Source organism: Melanotaenia boesemani, chromosome 13 (genome assembly GCF_017639745.1).
Source record: "Melanotaenia boesemani isolate fMelBoe1 chromosome 13, fMelBoe1.pri, whole genome shotgun sequence".
Classification (NCBI taxonomy): domain Eukaryota; kingdom Metazoa; phylum Chordata; class Actinopteri; order Atheriniformes; family Melanotaeniidae; genus Melanotaenia; species Melanotaenia boesemani.
The window spans coordinates 2,000,008-2,015,646 of NC_055694.1; the positions used below are offsets into that span (position 1 = coordinate 2,000,008).

At 43.5% G+C, this 15,639-nt stretch overlaps 1 protein-coding gene across 2 annotated transcripts in view; it reads left to right on the forward strand.

The window, feature by feature from the left end:
• The window catches only part of LOC121652324 (suppressor of tumorigenicity 14 protein homolog), a 35,598-nt gene extending 20,200 nt beyond the window's left edge, over nt 1-15,398 (forward strand). For both annotated transcript variants that reach the window (XM_042005049.1, XM_042005050.1), the window contains 13 exons: nt 97-325; nt 1,971-2,107; nt 2,655-2,752; nt 3,970-4,070; nt 5,344-5,477; nt 5,563-5,667; nt 6,949-7,056; nt 7,165-7,281; nt 7,994-8,116; nt 8,190-8,361; nt 9,871-10,142; nt 11,872-12,008; nt 12,847-15,398. In XM_042005049.1, the coding sequence (XP_041860983.1) occupies nt 97-325; nt 1,971-2,107; nt 2,655-2,752; nt 3,970-4,070; nt 5,344-5,477; nt 5,563-5,667; nt 6,949-7,056; nt 7,165-7,281; nt 7,994-8,116; nt 8,190-8,361; nt 9,871-10,142; nt 11,872-12,008; nt 12,847-13,008 (1,895 nt within the window). In that variant the 3' untranslated portion in view covers nt 13,009-15,398. The remainder of the gene's footprint in view (nt 1-96; nt 326-1,970; nt 2,108-2,654; nt 2,753-3,969; nt 4,071-5,343; nt 5,478-5,562; nt 5,668-6,948; nt 7,057-7,164; nt 7,282-7,993; nt 8,117-8,189; nt 8,362-9,870; nt 10,143-11,871; nt 12,009-12,846) is intronic.
• Nucleotides 15,399-15,639: the final 241 nt, after the last annotated feature.

Here is a 15,639-nt window from a genome sequence, read left to right on the forward strand (position 1 = left end):
GTGGTTGCATCACATTAAAATGTTTGTGTGCATCATCTGCATAAAACGAGACTGATTAAAATATTTCATTCCTCTGACATCCTTTCATACTTTTAGACAGAGACTTGACCAACATCCACGTCAGGAAGGAGGGCCTCATCCAATCTCCAGGGTTTCCAGACACTTCGTATCCTCCAAACATCTACCGGCAGTGGCGGCTTCGAGCCGACCCGCAGCACAGAATCCGGCTCAGCTTCCACACCCTGATCCTGGAAGACGACTGTCAGCACGACTTCATCAAGATCTACGATTCGCTGGCTCCTATGGAGCCCCGCGCTCTGACAGAGTGAGACTCGAGCTTGCTTCATTTCTCTGGTCGAGTCCGTTTTCTGACTCTTTTCAGTTGGTGACAAAACGCTGCATTAGAAGAAATATGTTTTATTTGTGAGGGATGAGGTGATCTAGGTAACAGTAACAGTTATCTTAGACTGATATGTCAAATAAAACAGCTTTATGGAAATACAAGCTTAGATAAGCTCTGAATTATCCATTAACGGTAACAGATGTTCTCTTAAGCCTCTCTCACTCATTACATAGCTGATGTTTGGAATGATCGGACAGCCACAGGAGGAAGGAAAAAGTCACGTCTTACCAAAGAAAGAAAGGAAATAAATTAGAGGGAGAGAAAATGAGGTGAGAAGCGGCTGTTTCCTAATTTCCTATGAGAAGAGAGGTGATCGGTACCTGAACTATCACCCGGTCTGATCTGATGTTGGCAGCACGTTGGGAATCAGTCATCGCCGCCAGTTGTTTGACACAAGATTTCACAGACGTGGCGCTGAAAGCAGCTCAGCTTGTGTCCGCCCTTTCCGGAGATTGATCAGCACATATTTCTTTTCAGTGGGTTCCTTGTGGTCGTTGTGAAGCCGGCTTTCGCTCTGGATGAAGCGAACAGGCTCTCCGAGTGAATCTGTTAGGATGTACAAGTGAAAGGCGGAAAAAACTGGCTCCAACCAGTTTTCCAAACTGCAGCTCATTCCCATGTCATTTTAGTGGAGTGTGCGCCCCCACATCGGCGTGCTGCAGAGAGGCTGTGCTGGAAGAAGAAGAACAAGAAGCGATTTATTCAGCCCTCTGGGGTCAACGGACGCGTCGTTGTGACCGGATCGCGTTTCTGATTTAAGACGACGCCTCCATTCCATCTTCTGTCCACAGGCCAGACGTTAAAATACAAACCAGTTTATAAACGGTGTTGAAAAACCAGTAAAACCAGAATGAAACCAAAGCTTTTTAAGCCACGACCTTCAAGATAACATACATTGGTGTTCGATGACCTGACACCCCCCCTTTTTAAAAAGTAAGACAAGGTGTCCGGCTGTTGGAACATTTGAGTCTGAATGAACTTGAAAACAGGCTGCCTAATAATAATTACTTCATTCTGTGCATTAAGAAGAAAAAATAAAGTAACAGCAACATCTTTCTCTTTGATGTAATCATCTATGATAGAAGAAGAAAATCCTAGCTTCTTCCAGTCTGTTGTCTTCATCAGAAAGGTTATTAGGACATCTTGAAGGATAAAACTAAAACATTAGTTCAAGTTAAAAGTAGCTCAACTCACCTGTTGTTGCTTAGCAACCACAATCCAGACAACCCATTGGATCGCTCTCCTTTATCTGACTTCATGAGGAACCGTGAAGGAGCTTCCACCATGATCTGAATCATTGAAACCACCAAAAACAACCCATGTTCCCACTCTCTCTGGTCGACCACCACTTCCTGTTTACCTCTCAGGAGGATTCGATGTCACATAAATATAATCAGTTCATTTTGGAAAGATTTACAGAAACTTGTTTTCTCGGGTTTCAAGAGATACAAAAATGTTGTTTTGAAATGAGCTCCTCAGACAGTCCCAGGTATCGGTCAGGTGAGATGGTCTGAATCTTGGTTAATTCGTCTCCATGGAAACCACCTGTTCGTCTGTCCCTCTGCAGACAGTGTGGATATCCTTTCAACTCCTTGTCCTTCCTGTCGTCCGGGAACGTCATGCTGCTGACGCTGGTCACCAACAAGGAGAAGAACTTCCCCGGATTCAGAGCTTTCTACTCGCAGCTTCCCCTGAATGATGGAGGTGAGCTTCACGGTTTGATTTCCACTCCGAAGATTTCATTTTTATCTTTTCTGTTCACTGGATTTTCCTGTGAAAGTCATAATAAGATGAACTGGTGAACGTTTATTTCTGACACCAGAGTGAACCGAAGCAGTTTCCTCTTGATTTGATTTGTTTTTATTTGTCTGATGATAAAATATTGATATAGTGTGATTGAATTTATTTTAATGCAAACTGCTCAAGAAAAGCTGAGATCTCTCTTTCTGTTCTACTGACCCGTTAATCTAAACCCATGAAGTAAACTTCATAGCAGCAGGACTAAAGGAGGGATCAGGCTATAAGATTTATTTCCTTCATCTAATCTGGAAGAAAGAAATCCATGGACTAGTTTTCCATGTTATCACTCAGACAGGATGCTCCTCATTTTGGGAATAATATGTAGGTGTAAGAAGGAGGACCTAGGAACCTGTTTTTACTGTGTTAAATACCTCGTTTGTTTCATGTGCTTTAAACTTCCTGTATGTCTGGAGGATCTAAGACTTCGGCGTTAACTGTGTTTGTTCTTCAGGGTGTGGAGGAGCGCTGAGGGGAGATAAAGGCTCCTTCTCTTCACCCTTCTATCCTGAAAACTACCCTCCACGAACCTCATGTGTGTGGACCATCGAGGTAAGTCCACATTATTCCAACATTTCATCAGGAATTCCAATCAGAGGAACAGGAAAAGCCTGTCTGAGGATGTCCACCACGACACTCCCCTACTCAGAAAAACACATGTGAACCACATGTGCAAAAGTACATGATTCCCATGTGGTGAGGACCATATTGGATGTGAAATATGGTCCTCACCGCATGGGATCAGAGCAGGGTCAGAACGGGGTCAGAATGAGGTCAGAACGGGGTCAGAGCGAGGTCAGAATGAGGTCAGAGCAGGGTGAGAATGAGGTCAGAACGGGGTCAGAACGGGGTCAGAGCGGGGTCAGAATGAGGTCAGAACGGGGTCAGAATGAGGTCAGAACGGGGTCAGAATGAGGTCAGAACGGGGTCAGAATGAGGTCAGAGCGGGGTCAGAATGAGGTCAGAGCGGGGTCAGAACGGGGTCAGAACGGGGTCAGAATGAGGTCGGAGCGGGGTCAGAATGAGGTCAGAACGGGGTCAGAAGGAGGTCAGAACGGGGTCAGAACGGGGTCAGAATGAGGTCAGAGCGGGGTCAGAATGAGGTCAGAACGGGGTCAGAATGAGGTCAGAGCGGGGTCAGAATGAGGTCAGAACGGGGTCAGAGCGGGGTCAGAGCGAGGTCAGAATGAGGTCAGAGCGGGGTCAGAATGAGGTCAGAACGGGGTCAGAGCGAGGTCAGAGCGGGGTCAGAATGAGGTCAGAACGGGGTCAGAGCGAGGTCAGAGCGGGGTCAGAGCGAGGTCAGAGCGGGGTCAGAATGAGGTCAGAACGGGGTCAGAATGAGGTCAGAGCGGGGTCAGAATGAGGTCAGAGCGGGGTCAGAGCGAGGTCAGAGCGGGGTCAGAGCGAGGTCAGAGCGGGGTCAGAACGAGGTCAGAGCGGGGTCAGAATGAGGTCAGAACGGGGTCAGAATGAGGTCAGAACTGACCTGTCAGAAATGGTTGGAGTTTGTTTTTAATAAAACAATAGCTCCTTTGTGGAGATAAATGGACCAATCTGGTCCTGGGTCGAGCCAGGCTGAACTCTAGACTTGGGATCCCCCCTCCGTTCTACCTTACTGGTGACCTAAAACTCACAAAGAGAAGAAACTACAAGTCTCAGAATTAACTGTTTAATTTCTTTTCCTTTTCAGATCTGTCCATCATCGCAGCCCGACTGCTGATGGATTCACGTTTCGTAACTCCACCTCCTCCATTTTTCTTTTTCAGGTCTCGGCGGAGAAGTTTGTGAAGGTTCAGTTCCACGAGTTTTCTGTGGGGTCTCCGGGTAGCGAATGTGTCGGTGATTACGTTGAAGTCGACGGGAATCGGTGAGAAAACAGCACTTTTCTTTGTTTTGGTTGTTTTCTGTGTGTTTTACGTTCCAGCACAGTTAACCCTCGAAGGTCTCTTCGTTTTCTGGATGAAAGTAGAGGACGAAGCTACCAGAACAATACAGATTCAAGTATTTTAGATTCTTTTAGCTCAAATCTTTTAATTAAATTTAGCCCTAATGAAAACAACCAAATAGAAGTATTCCAGTCATTTTACCCTTTAAATGCCAGTTTGATGACATAATGTTAGCTCTTATGAAAAGAAAATATAATAAAATATTATAAGATAGAGAATTTTTTTCCTTATAATACATTTCGGGTGACTCCAGATTTAATTTAAAAATTTGTCTTAATGGCAAAAAAAAGTAATAAACCTGATTTATTAATTCAAGTTGGGAAATTCTGCATGTGTTTTGATTTTGATGCATTAATTTTATTTCAAATTACATTTTGTTAATCACATTTTCAATTTTTAACATTTTAATTGTAAAATTTTAATGTAATTTCTATTTTGAAATTGAATATTAAAAGTTTTTTTCTTTTTAAAATGAAAAATGATAACTACATTTGAATAATTACAAATGTCTTGTTTTCTGACCCTTTTGGGTCATTAGAGTTAAAGCCCTGTTTTGAAAAAAAAAAAAATTAGATTAGAAATTTATTGTCATTGCAACAAGAAATGCAACGAAATTACAAATTAAAAAGATTATGATTTGAATAATTACTTATTTGGTCATTTTGATTTGGACTAGGGGGCGGGACTTTAACATGTTAATTACAATTAATTAATTAATTAAAAGTTTGCGTTCCAAACACCGCGGAACGTTGCACGGTTTCCGGTGTTGTGCCATAAAGTGAATATCTGGCAGAAACGGAGGAGACGGCCTGTTAACGGCTCAGCTTTCGCTCTGGTCTGCGGCTGTTTCTCTGACATAACACAGATTAATTACAGCTGCTGTTGTTATTCATGCACGTTGCTTCACTGTTTGGGCTTCATGTGTTTGCCTTATTCTTGATCATTTTTAGAATGTAAAGTCCAACTAGTTTGATTTATGTGTTGATTTACAAAGTTTCATTTCCACAGATCACAGCTTTTTTAATTGATTATAGTACATTTGCAGCATCTTCATGAAAGTGGCCTGCTTTAATTCTAGAGTTATAAGTACAGATGACTGACCATCTAGTATCGTACTAGTACCTAAACAGTTTCTGGCAGACGATCACTTTATGGCACAACACCTGTGGCCTGACAGCTCTTCCTGTGTTGCAGGTTGTGTGGCAGGAAGTTAAAAAACACAGTAATCACCAGCGAAAGCAACAAGATGACCATCAAGTTTGAATCAAACGCGTCCTACGTGGACCTGGGTTTCACCGCCCAGTATGAAGCTTTTGTCCCGACCAACCGTAAGGCAGAATTTAGTTTTCTGGCATCTTAAAGCCGGCTGTAAGCTTGACGTGTCTCAGACGGAGTGTGCTGTGTGTCGAGCAGCCTGTCCGGGGAAATTCCAGTGTAGGAACAACATGTGCATCAACACCACTCTGCAGTGTGACGGCTGGAGCGACTGTGACGACCGCAGCGATGAGCACAACTGCAGTAAGTCGCATCATCTGTGATGATTCAGCTCAGCTTTATTTACACATCCATTCATGACGGAAACACTTTTACAGAAAAAGTCTGATTCGCTTTAGTGCGGTTTGTTATAACTTGGTTCACAAAAAGCAGTTCATAAAATATTTACCGAGCCAACAAAACCCCCATCAGAACCAGAACCGGGAAGGAAAACCTGCATCAGGACAAGAACCGAGAAGGAAAACCTGCATCAGAACCAGAACCGAGAAGGAAAACCTGCATCAGAACCAGAACCGGGAAGGAAAACCTGCATCAGGACCAGAACCGGCAAAGAAAACCTGCATCAGAACCAGAACCGGGAAGGAAAGCCACCATCAGAACCAGAACCGGGAAGGAAAACCTGCATCAGGACCAGAACCGGCAAAGAAAACATGCATCAGAACCAGAACCGGGAAGGAAAACCTGCATCAGAACCAGAACCGAGAAGGAAAACCTGCATCAGGACCAGAACTGGCAAAGAAAACCTGCATCAGAACCAGAACCGGGAAGGAAAACCTGCATCAGAACCAGAACTGGGAAGGAAAACCTGCATCAGGACCAGAACCGGGAAGAAAAACCTGCATCGGAACCAGAACCGGGAAGAAAAACCTGCATCGGAACCAGAACCAGGAAGGAAAACCTGTATCGGAACCAGAACCGGGAAGGAAAACCTCCATCAGGACCAGAACTGGGAAAAAAAACCTGCATCAGAACCAGAACCAAGAAGGAAAACCTGCATCAGAACCAGAACCGAGAAGGAAAGCCTCCATCAGGACCAGAACCAGGAAGAAAAACCTGCATCGGAACCAGAACCAGGAAGGAAAACCTGTATCGGAACCAGAACCGGGAAGGAAAACCTCCATCAGGACCAGAACCAGGAAGAAAAACCTGCATCGGAACCAGAACCGGGAAGGAAAACCTCCATCAGGACCAGAACCAGGAAGAATGGCCATCTTCCTGGACCGGTTGAGGGTTGTGAGGACAGGAAAGACGGGTCTGTCCATTCTTCGTCTAATCAGTGACATAAAGTGGTCGTAGAAACCTTTTCTATATTAGATGGAAAGGACATATCCTGGTCTAAAAGAACTCCAAAGCTCCTCACTGAAGCCAAGGTAAGACATCCAGAGGATCTCCATATCTAGAGGGTCTTCCTGAGGTTCTCAGCAACCTCAGTCTGAGTTTAGGGGAAAAGTCCTGATGATGATGATGATGTTGGGGATGATCTTTCCCTGCATGGGCCTGACCAACATGTTTCTGTGTTCTCAGAGTGTAAGGAGTCTCAGGTGAAGTGTAAAAACGGACTCTGTAAACCGGGGATCTGGAGGTGTGATGGCATGGACGACTGTGGTGACAACACTGATGAAGAAAACTGTGGTGAGTTCCTCTGGTAGTTTACTGAGTTTAACTGTGTTTCTGCACAAACAAGCAAGTCTGAAATCTCTGTGAAGACTCTCAGCTGGAGTCTTTTCCTCTGTTTTGCAGGTAAATGCTCAGGCACTCAGTTTTCCTGTAGAAACGGTCGCTGTATCTCAGAGAATCTGAAGTGTAACGGACAAAACGACTGCGGCGATGGATCTGATGAGTCCCGGTGTCTGAAATGTAAGAAACATTCTACAACTAAAGGAAAGGAATAAATCAGATTCTTTGGTTTTAGTCTCTTTATATAACATCAGAAACTTAAAGTTAATTGAGACATTTAGTGTTTGACCTTTCTTGAATAAAAACAGATTAAAGCATCAATATTTGAGTCCCAGAGGAAACATTTGATGCTGAAATGTGAAGGTTTTTGGGCCCCTTAGTACCAGCGTGGCCTGGTTTAACCAGCACAGCCTACCTGAGTATTGTTGCTGACCATGTCCATCCCTTTATGACCACAGTGGAGCATCTTCTGATGCTACTTCCAGCAGGATAATGCACCATGTCACAAAGCTCAAATTACCTACAACCTCTTGACTCTAAGCTTCCAAAAATTAAGGTTCTGAAGTAAAAACAGGGTCCAATCTGGTACTAGAACGTTGACCTAATGGAGTGGAGCTTCCTAGAGAGCTAACCGGAGAGCTAACCGGAGAGCTAGCCAGAGAGCTAACCAGAGAGCGAGCTAAAGAGCTAACCGGAGAGCTAGCCAGAGAGCTAACCGGAGAGCGAGCTAAAGAGCTAACCGGAGAGCTAGCCAGGGCTAGCCACATTTCTCTGGTATTTATCTGTTTCTTTGGGTTGTGTATCAGAGTTTAGAATATGTTAACAACCACTTACTTACAAGTGTGTGTTTCAGTGGAAATGTGTGTGTTTATGTTGTGTTTCTGTTGTTTAGCCCTGCCGCTGCCGTGCTCCGAGTTCACCTTCAGCTGTGGAACCGGAAGCTGCATCAGCAAACAGAACCCCGAGTGTGATGATGTGAGCGACTGTGAGGACGGGTCCGATGAGGCCGACTGCTGTATGTTTGCAACACGCGGACACATGGTCAGAGCCGACGCAGGGCGTGTGGTAACCTATGTGTGCGTTTTCAGCGTGTGGGATCAGACCATTCCAGAGCAGCCGGATTGTGGGCGGGGAGATCTCGCGGGAGGGGGAGTGGCCATGGCAGGTCAGCCTCCACGCCACCGGTTTTGGACACGTATGTGGAGCATCAGTGTTGAACGCCCGCTGGCTGCTGACTGCCGCTCACTGTGTCCAGGACAAGTACGAGCCCGATCAGTTTCAACACTGACATGTTACGTTCCTGAATGAATTTCCCAGTTTTCCACTTTGTGTCCCTTTTATTAACAAAATCAGCAGTTTGGTTCCAATGTTGGAGTTACTGGGATCAATATGGTCATGACAGTTTTAGGAGCCACACAGTTCTGTTCCAAACTCCTGATCCATCATTTCTTCACGTCTCCATGACAACAGGAAATCAGTCCAGTTCTAAGGATCTTGAAGGTAAATGTTAGGTCTGAGTAGCTTTATTCTTCTTCCGTCTGAACCCTGGTAGAAACAGTTCTCCAGGCTTCTTGAAGGACCTTCTAAAGCTGGAATGATTGACATGAACAGACTAACAGACCTTTGAGACCAATACTGATATTTAGACATTAGTTTCCAGTTTCCTCCAGTGGTGCCTTTATTTAAAGTTTGTCATTAATAATGATGCTGAATTTTGATAAGGGTCCTAGGTCACATGATTAATAGCTGAAATCTAAACTACCACCAATCCTCAAGATAGTTTTCAGGAATAGTTCTCCAGGATCCTTGAAGGACTTTCCAAAACTCTTCTTTGGATGTTTCTGTCTTTTGTTCTGTTCTCTGTTCAGATGATCCCACACTGCTTCAGTAATGCTGACGTCTGGGTTCTGGGATCCATCCCTCCATCAGACGTGTTAAGGTCCAGGTTCTAGGGAGCATCCATTCCTTCATCAGACCTGTTTCCACTGATCCTCAGTCCAGTTCTTGTGTCATGTGACCTACCTCAGCCATTTCTACCTGTTTTCCTTCCTTAAGAAAGGCTTCTTGACAGCCATGTTTCCATGGAGATGATTTCTTATGAGGCTTCGGCCAACAGTCGATGGATCAGCTGAAGGTCCAGATGCATCTCTCAGGTCCTGGTTCAAGTCCTTGCTGGATTTTAGATTCTGTTCATCTGCTGTAGATGGTTTTTAGTCCTGACTCTTCATCTTTTGTCCTCCACGTGTCCAGTTTCAGCCTCCAAGCTGAGATATGCCAGGTTTCCAGCTACCAGCTGTTTGCACCTTGTTGCTGCTGAAATCCTGTTTTCTGTAAGACTGTCTCATCTTTGCTGGTTTTACAGATGAAACTAAAGAATTTGGAACAAAGAACCTAAAAATCTAGTTTAATCTAGTTTAAAGGTCTAGATTTTTGGTCCAGTGTGTTAATATAAGATTAAGAGGTCAGAGTAAAAAAATAACTAAAACTACACGTGTGTGTTTGTGATGAAAAGAATGAAAAAACAAGGGAGGTAAACTGGTTTAAAGCTGAAATATAAAGCTAAAAACAACTGAACTCCAGAGGCGCTAAAAAGATCACAAAGTCAGAGAAGAAGATGTGAGGACTGGCTCAGGACTCTGGATCAGGACTCTGGATCAGGACTGTCTGCATATTCTTTAGATGCAGAGACTTTTTTGTTTTAATATTAACATTAATAAAGTTTCTTGTCAGTAAAAATCAGTAAAATCTGACTTTACTGTGTTGATCCAGATTCTCCCAGACTGACCAATGGCAGGTCTTCCTGGGGTTGCATGTGCAGGGTCAGACCAATGAGTGGACAGTGAGCAGGAAAGTGATAAAAATCATCGCCCACGAGGACTACGAACCTCGTACCTATGACAACGACATCGCCCTGATGGAGCTCGACGCCAGCGTCGCCCTCAACCAGCATATCTGGCCCATCTGCCTGCCCTCCCCCACCTATGACTTCCCCTCGGGCCAGGAGGCGTGGATCACCGGCTGGGGCGCCACCACAGAGGGAGGTGAGGCCGTGCAGAGCAGCCGCATCAGTCTAAGACACAGGAAGTGATGTAGTTCATGTTTTTAGAAGGAAGAGAACCATGTCGATGTATGCAGACCTCCGATGTTGCTGTAAAGGATTAATTCTGCAGAGCTTTGATCCGACCCCGTACCATCACAAGACCCTGATCCGACCCCGTACCATCACAAGACCCTGATCCGACCCCGTACCATCACAAGACCCTGATCCGACCCCGTACCATCATAGAACCCTGATCCAGCCCCGTACCGTCACAGAACCCTGATCCGACCCCGTACCATCACAGAACCCTGATCCGACCCCGTACCATCTCAAGACCCTGATCCGACCCGTACCATCATAGAACCCTGATCCGACCCCGTACCATCATAGAACCCTGATCCGACCCCGTACCATCACAAGACCCTGATCCGACCCCGTACCATCACAGAACCCTGATCCAGCCCTGTACCATCATAGAACCCTGATCCGACCCCATACCATCATAGAACCCTGATCTGACCCCGTACCATCACAGAACCCTGATCCGACCCCGTACCGTCACAGAACCCTGATCCAGCCCTGTACCATCATAGAACCCTGATCCGATCCCATACCATCATAGAACCCTGATCCGACCCTGTACCATCATAGAACCTTGATCCAGCCCCGTACCATCATAGAACCCTGATCCGGCCCCGTACCATCACAAGACCCTGATCCGACCCCGTACCATCATAGAACTCTGATCCGACCCCGTACCATCACAAAACCCTGATCCCACCCCGTACTTGGGCTGCAAATAATGACTATTCTGATGGTCGATTAGTCACCGACTATTAAAACAACTAGTCGACCAATCGGATTATGTATCTCATGATTATTAAATGGATCTTATTTCACTTTCAGCTTTGAAATCTTGCATGAGGTTGTTAAGTAAGTCCGACGTGTCTCCACTTTAAATATTCGAGCGTTGCAGACGTACTTCCGTGGTACACAAGGTCCGCTTTACAAATCTCACATGTATTTAATTTATTTTGTAAGTTTAACGTGAAGTTATCCCAGACGTTTAACGATCTCCGCCGCGGTTTTCCTCCCTGGTCCGACACCATGTTTTTCCCCTGGCGGACTTTATGGCGCATGTGCAACTCTCAGCAGAGATAAAAAAAAAGAAGGCGACGTCTCACTCTTTGTTTTTCCCCTCTTTGCGCATGTGCATTGTGCAACTCTCAGCAGAGATAGGATTAGAAGACAATATCTCACTCTGTAGTTTCTTTCTTTCTTTTTTTTTCTTTTTCTTTTTTTTTGCCGACAATAGTCGACGGCTAAATTCGTTGTCGACTATTTTTATTGTCAACTACTGTCGACAACGTAGCCTAATTGTTGCAGCCCTACCCCGTACCATCACAGGACACTGATTCTCTGAATATCTTTGATCCGCCTCTCTTTCTTGGAAGCTGATCTTTGATACCAGATCACCACTTCAACCAGCTGTTGAACTATTTCTGATTCAGGCTTGTACATCGGTTCCTCCTGCAGACTTTTGTAAATCTTTATAAAGACTTTGTTTACTCTCAGATGTAAGTTGCTTCATTCGCCCCAATGACTGTAGAATAGAATAAATCTCTTTGTTGACCATCAGATTTATTCGCTGACCCTGTTTTTATTTTGTGGATCCGGTAGCAGTTTGAAAAGACTCAGCGTTCTTCGTTTGGTCTCATGATGTGTTTCAGGGTCCTCAGTGAGCGTCCTGCAGAAGGCGGCGGTTCGGATCGTCAACAGCACGGTGTGTAAGAGTCTGATGACGGACGATGTCACCGACAGGATGCTGTGTGCTGGAGTCCTCACAGGAGGCGTGGACGCCTGTCAGGTACCGACCACTCTGTGGGCAGATGTGTGTTAATCCATGGCTGAAAATAGTCCTCAGTATTTTAATTTAACTTTTATCTCCAAGAAAAAAAGCGATGTTCTGACCTGTAAAAGTATGTGTTTATGGTTCATTTTGATGGTGCAGTAACATTTATTTTTTACATTCCTGGAGCTGTTGTTGAACTGGGATGTTGCATCATTTTTTAGCCAGGTTTCGCTTGTATGACACCGCGTCACAAGCTAACAGCTGGATATCAACACACCGGGCGCTTTAAACACGCACCATTGGCTGATCCACCAAATAAACCCAAGAGGACATTATAGCAGTGGAGAGGAATAGGAATAAAGTGACAAGTCAACATCAGACTGCTGACTTTCACTGGCCGGAGAGATCTCAGAGAAGAGATGGGATGAAGATGGATGCTGAATTAGCTGTTGTTAGGAACAACTTGCTAGGAAAATCTGCCATTCATTAGTTTAAATGTGCAAAATCAAAGCTCGATTTAAAAGAAAAAAATGCAAATAAAAATGTGTTTATATATGTACATATATATATATATATATATATATATTCAAGTGTGTTGGAGAAGGCAAGCATCTAAAAGTTACAGGATAGTAGATCTCGCGGACTTGGGCACCCCTAATATAGAGTCTCTGAATAAAACTACATTTAGTGGCTGGATTGTAAACCTTCTGGACGGGAAAGAAATGCTGGAAAACGTCTGTAGGAGGTTTAAGGGTTAAATTTCTATTCAGTCCAACAGTAAGTTTGTTTTCTGACTGAATCTGAGGATAAAATGGCTGAAATGTAATCCAGCTCTCCTCTCTGACTCCTGCAGGGCGACTCTGGTGGGCCTCTGACTGTCACCAACCCCGGTGGGCGGGCCTTCCTGGCGGGCGTGGTGAGCTGGGGTGAAGGCTGCGGCGTCCGGGGCAAACCGGGCGTCTACACCCGGATTACCAAATTCCGGAACTGGATAAAGGAGAAGAGCGGAGTGTAGGAGCTGTGTAGCCTCCTGGGATTCTCCTGTCCTCGGCCACTTTGAACCGGCTTCCAGAACAAACAGGATTACTAAATGTATTGATAACTGATTTAATGGTCAATTCACAGTTTCACTGTACAGGCCGTGTCTACTTACATTGACATGGCTTAATCTTTGAGACAAGCTTATGCTACTGGCTAGATAGATAGATAGATAGATAGATAGGTAGGTAGGTAGGTAGGTAGGTAGGTAGATAGATAGATAGATAGATAGATAGATAGATAGATAGATAGATAGATAGATAGATAGATAGATAGATAGGTAGGTAGGTAGGTAGGTAGGTAGGTAGATAGATAGGTAGGTAGGTAGATAGATGAAAATGCTGTGCTGAGAACTGCTGTAACTGATCAAACCTGCAGACAAGTTGAAAACTCTAAATTGTTGAAGCTCTTCTGGTCTTAAAGCATTTTATTGTCTTATTTCTGATCACTGAGCTCCAGGCGAAGTGAGGCTGAAGGTGGAGATGATTTTAAAAAATATTCTCAGGATTATTTCAAACAAAAATACTAAACAGACATCCTCAGGTTGGAGCATTCGCCGTCTGATACCAGGTAAAAGATTAGCATCCTGGGAAATTCCTGGATTTGTTTGTGTTTTCAGAGCAAAGTGCGACAATCCACGACACGACTGGCTTCTACGAACCGACCAACAGGAATAAATCCAGAGCAGTGTTGATGGCTGCGTAAAAACTGGACGGTGTAGATAAATGAGCTGAAGGTGATTCATGAAATTCAGTCCAAGGGGAAATCTGATTAAGTTGGAGCAGAAATCTGGTCTAAAACGGTTGCAACCAGCCAGCATGTTAACCCGTTTCCATTGTTGTACATGTATGGGGATCATCACACGTCCGTCACGCAGCATGGCTTCCTTTAAATGGGCTAATAGACGAATCCAGGCACCAGAAGTAGACCCTCCATCGCTGCGGTGGCATTTTTGTACGTGTCGGAGCAGAAGAGCATCGGACTATTTTCTCAGTGATGTCGAGGAAATGTGGAAGGACTGCAGTAACGTTAGGAGTTAAAAGTAACATTAGGATGGAAGATGCAGATGTCTGCCCTCTAGTGGTGGGAAGTGGTAACAGCTTTCAGCTCTTCCTGGAGTAACACCTTGTTTTATTCTGATGTAATTTTACAACTCGACCTAGTTAGAGGATTAACTCGTTACCTCAACATCACAATAAAAAAAGAAAATAATGTCAACTATGGCCAATCTCTGCATCCGTAGAGTTTGATTAAGATTAGTAGTTTTTCTCTGTTGACGACCAGAACGTGAAGAAGGGATTCATCTCTGAAAACTAGTTTTGTTCATCAAGCCGCTGAATGCCAACGATAAGCACATAAACAAGTCAGGAATGAACTTTCAGGTTTTTCTGGATGGACTGAAAAGGAGAAAACGTCTCGGACTTCTTTACTTCATGTTGGAGTTCCTCAGGGAGCTGTACTGGGGCCTCACTTAGTTTTTAATGGTAGAAAAGCCAACAGAACAAGAACGTTTCATTGAGTTTAATGATAATTAAATCTGATCAGGTGTTAATATTCAGTCGTGTGAATCAGTGGTGGACGTCCAACGTTAGCTTAGAAATATTGATCCTTTTATTGGTTCTCTGCTTGTAAAGCTGTTTTCATGTGTTCGATGTGTTGACTGTTCCTGTATAAACTGCACTTGCTCAGTTATGATTTAAGATTTATTTGTCCTGGTTTTATCCCATTTTTTTCTCGGGTTTATCCTTAATTTTTCCCGTGTTTTATCCCAGATTTATCCAGTTTTTTTTCCTGGTTTTATCCCAGATTTGTCCAGTTTTTTTTCCTGGTTTTATCCCAGATTTATCCAGTTTTTTTTCCTGGTTTTATCCCAGATTTATCCTGTTTTTTTCCTGGTTTTTTCCCAGATTTATCCTGTGTTTTTTCCTGGTTTTATCCCAGATTTATCCTGGTTTGTATCCTGGGTTTATTCTGGTCTGGTATGAACATTTTGGAGAAAAGTTTCTGTGGGAAATGTTTACTTTCATTTAAAAAAAAGAAAAAAATCAACTTTTTGTTCCTCTTGTGACTGTGTACATTAATATATTAATATATTGATTTATTTTCTCTTCTGTTGGAGGATGTTTGTGGTTTTGGCTCATCTGACTGTGAACTAAACATTTTTTCTTTGTATAATTATTTGAACTTATTTCAGGTTATTAACTTAAAAAGCAGATTTTTGTGTAAAACTGTTCAACGCTCAGCTATTTCTGTCATAGTAAATTCATCTTCTCCGTACAAACTGCTGTATATTCGAACTATTTTTAAGAAACAATAAATCTAAATTTATGCATTTTTAGAAACATTAATAAACTAAATACATACATATCATATTTTCCGTTAGTTGCTGATAAACTGAGATAAATTATGTTCATACACAATTATAATTAATTTTCATCTGTTTTTATTTTTAAGCTTGAACCTTTTTGTACGGTCTGACATTTAAGTTTTTCCCATTTTATGAAACTGATCCAACAAAATGTTCGACATTACAATTTTATGAATAGAAACTAAAAGAAGCTTCTATCATATTTACTATAAATTTTGCAGGCAAGAAAAAAACAAGTTT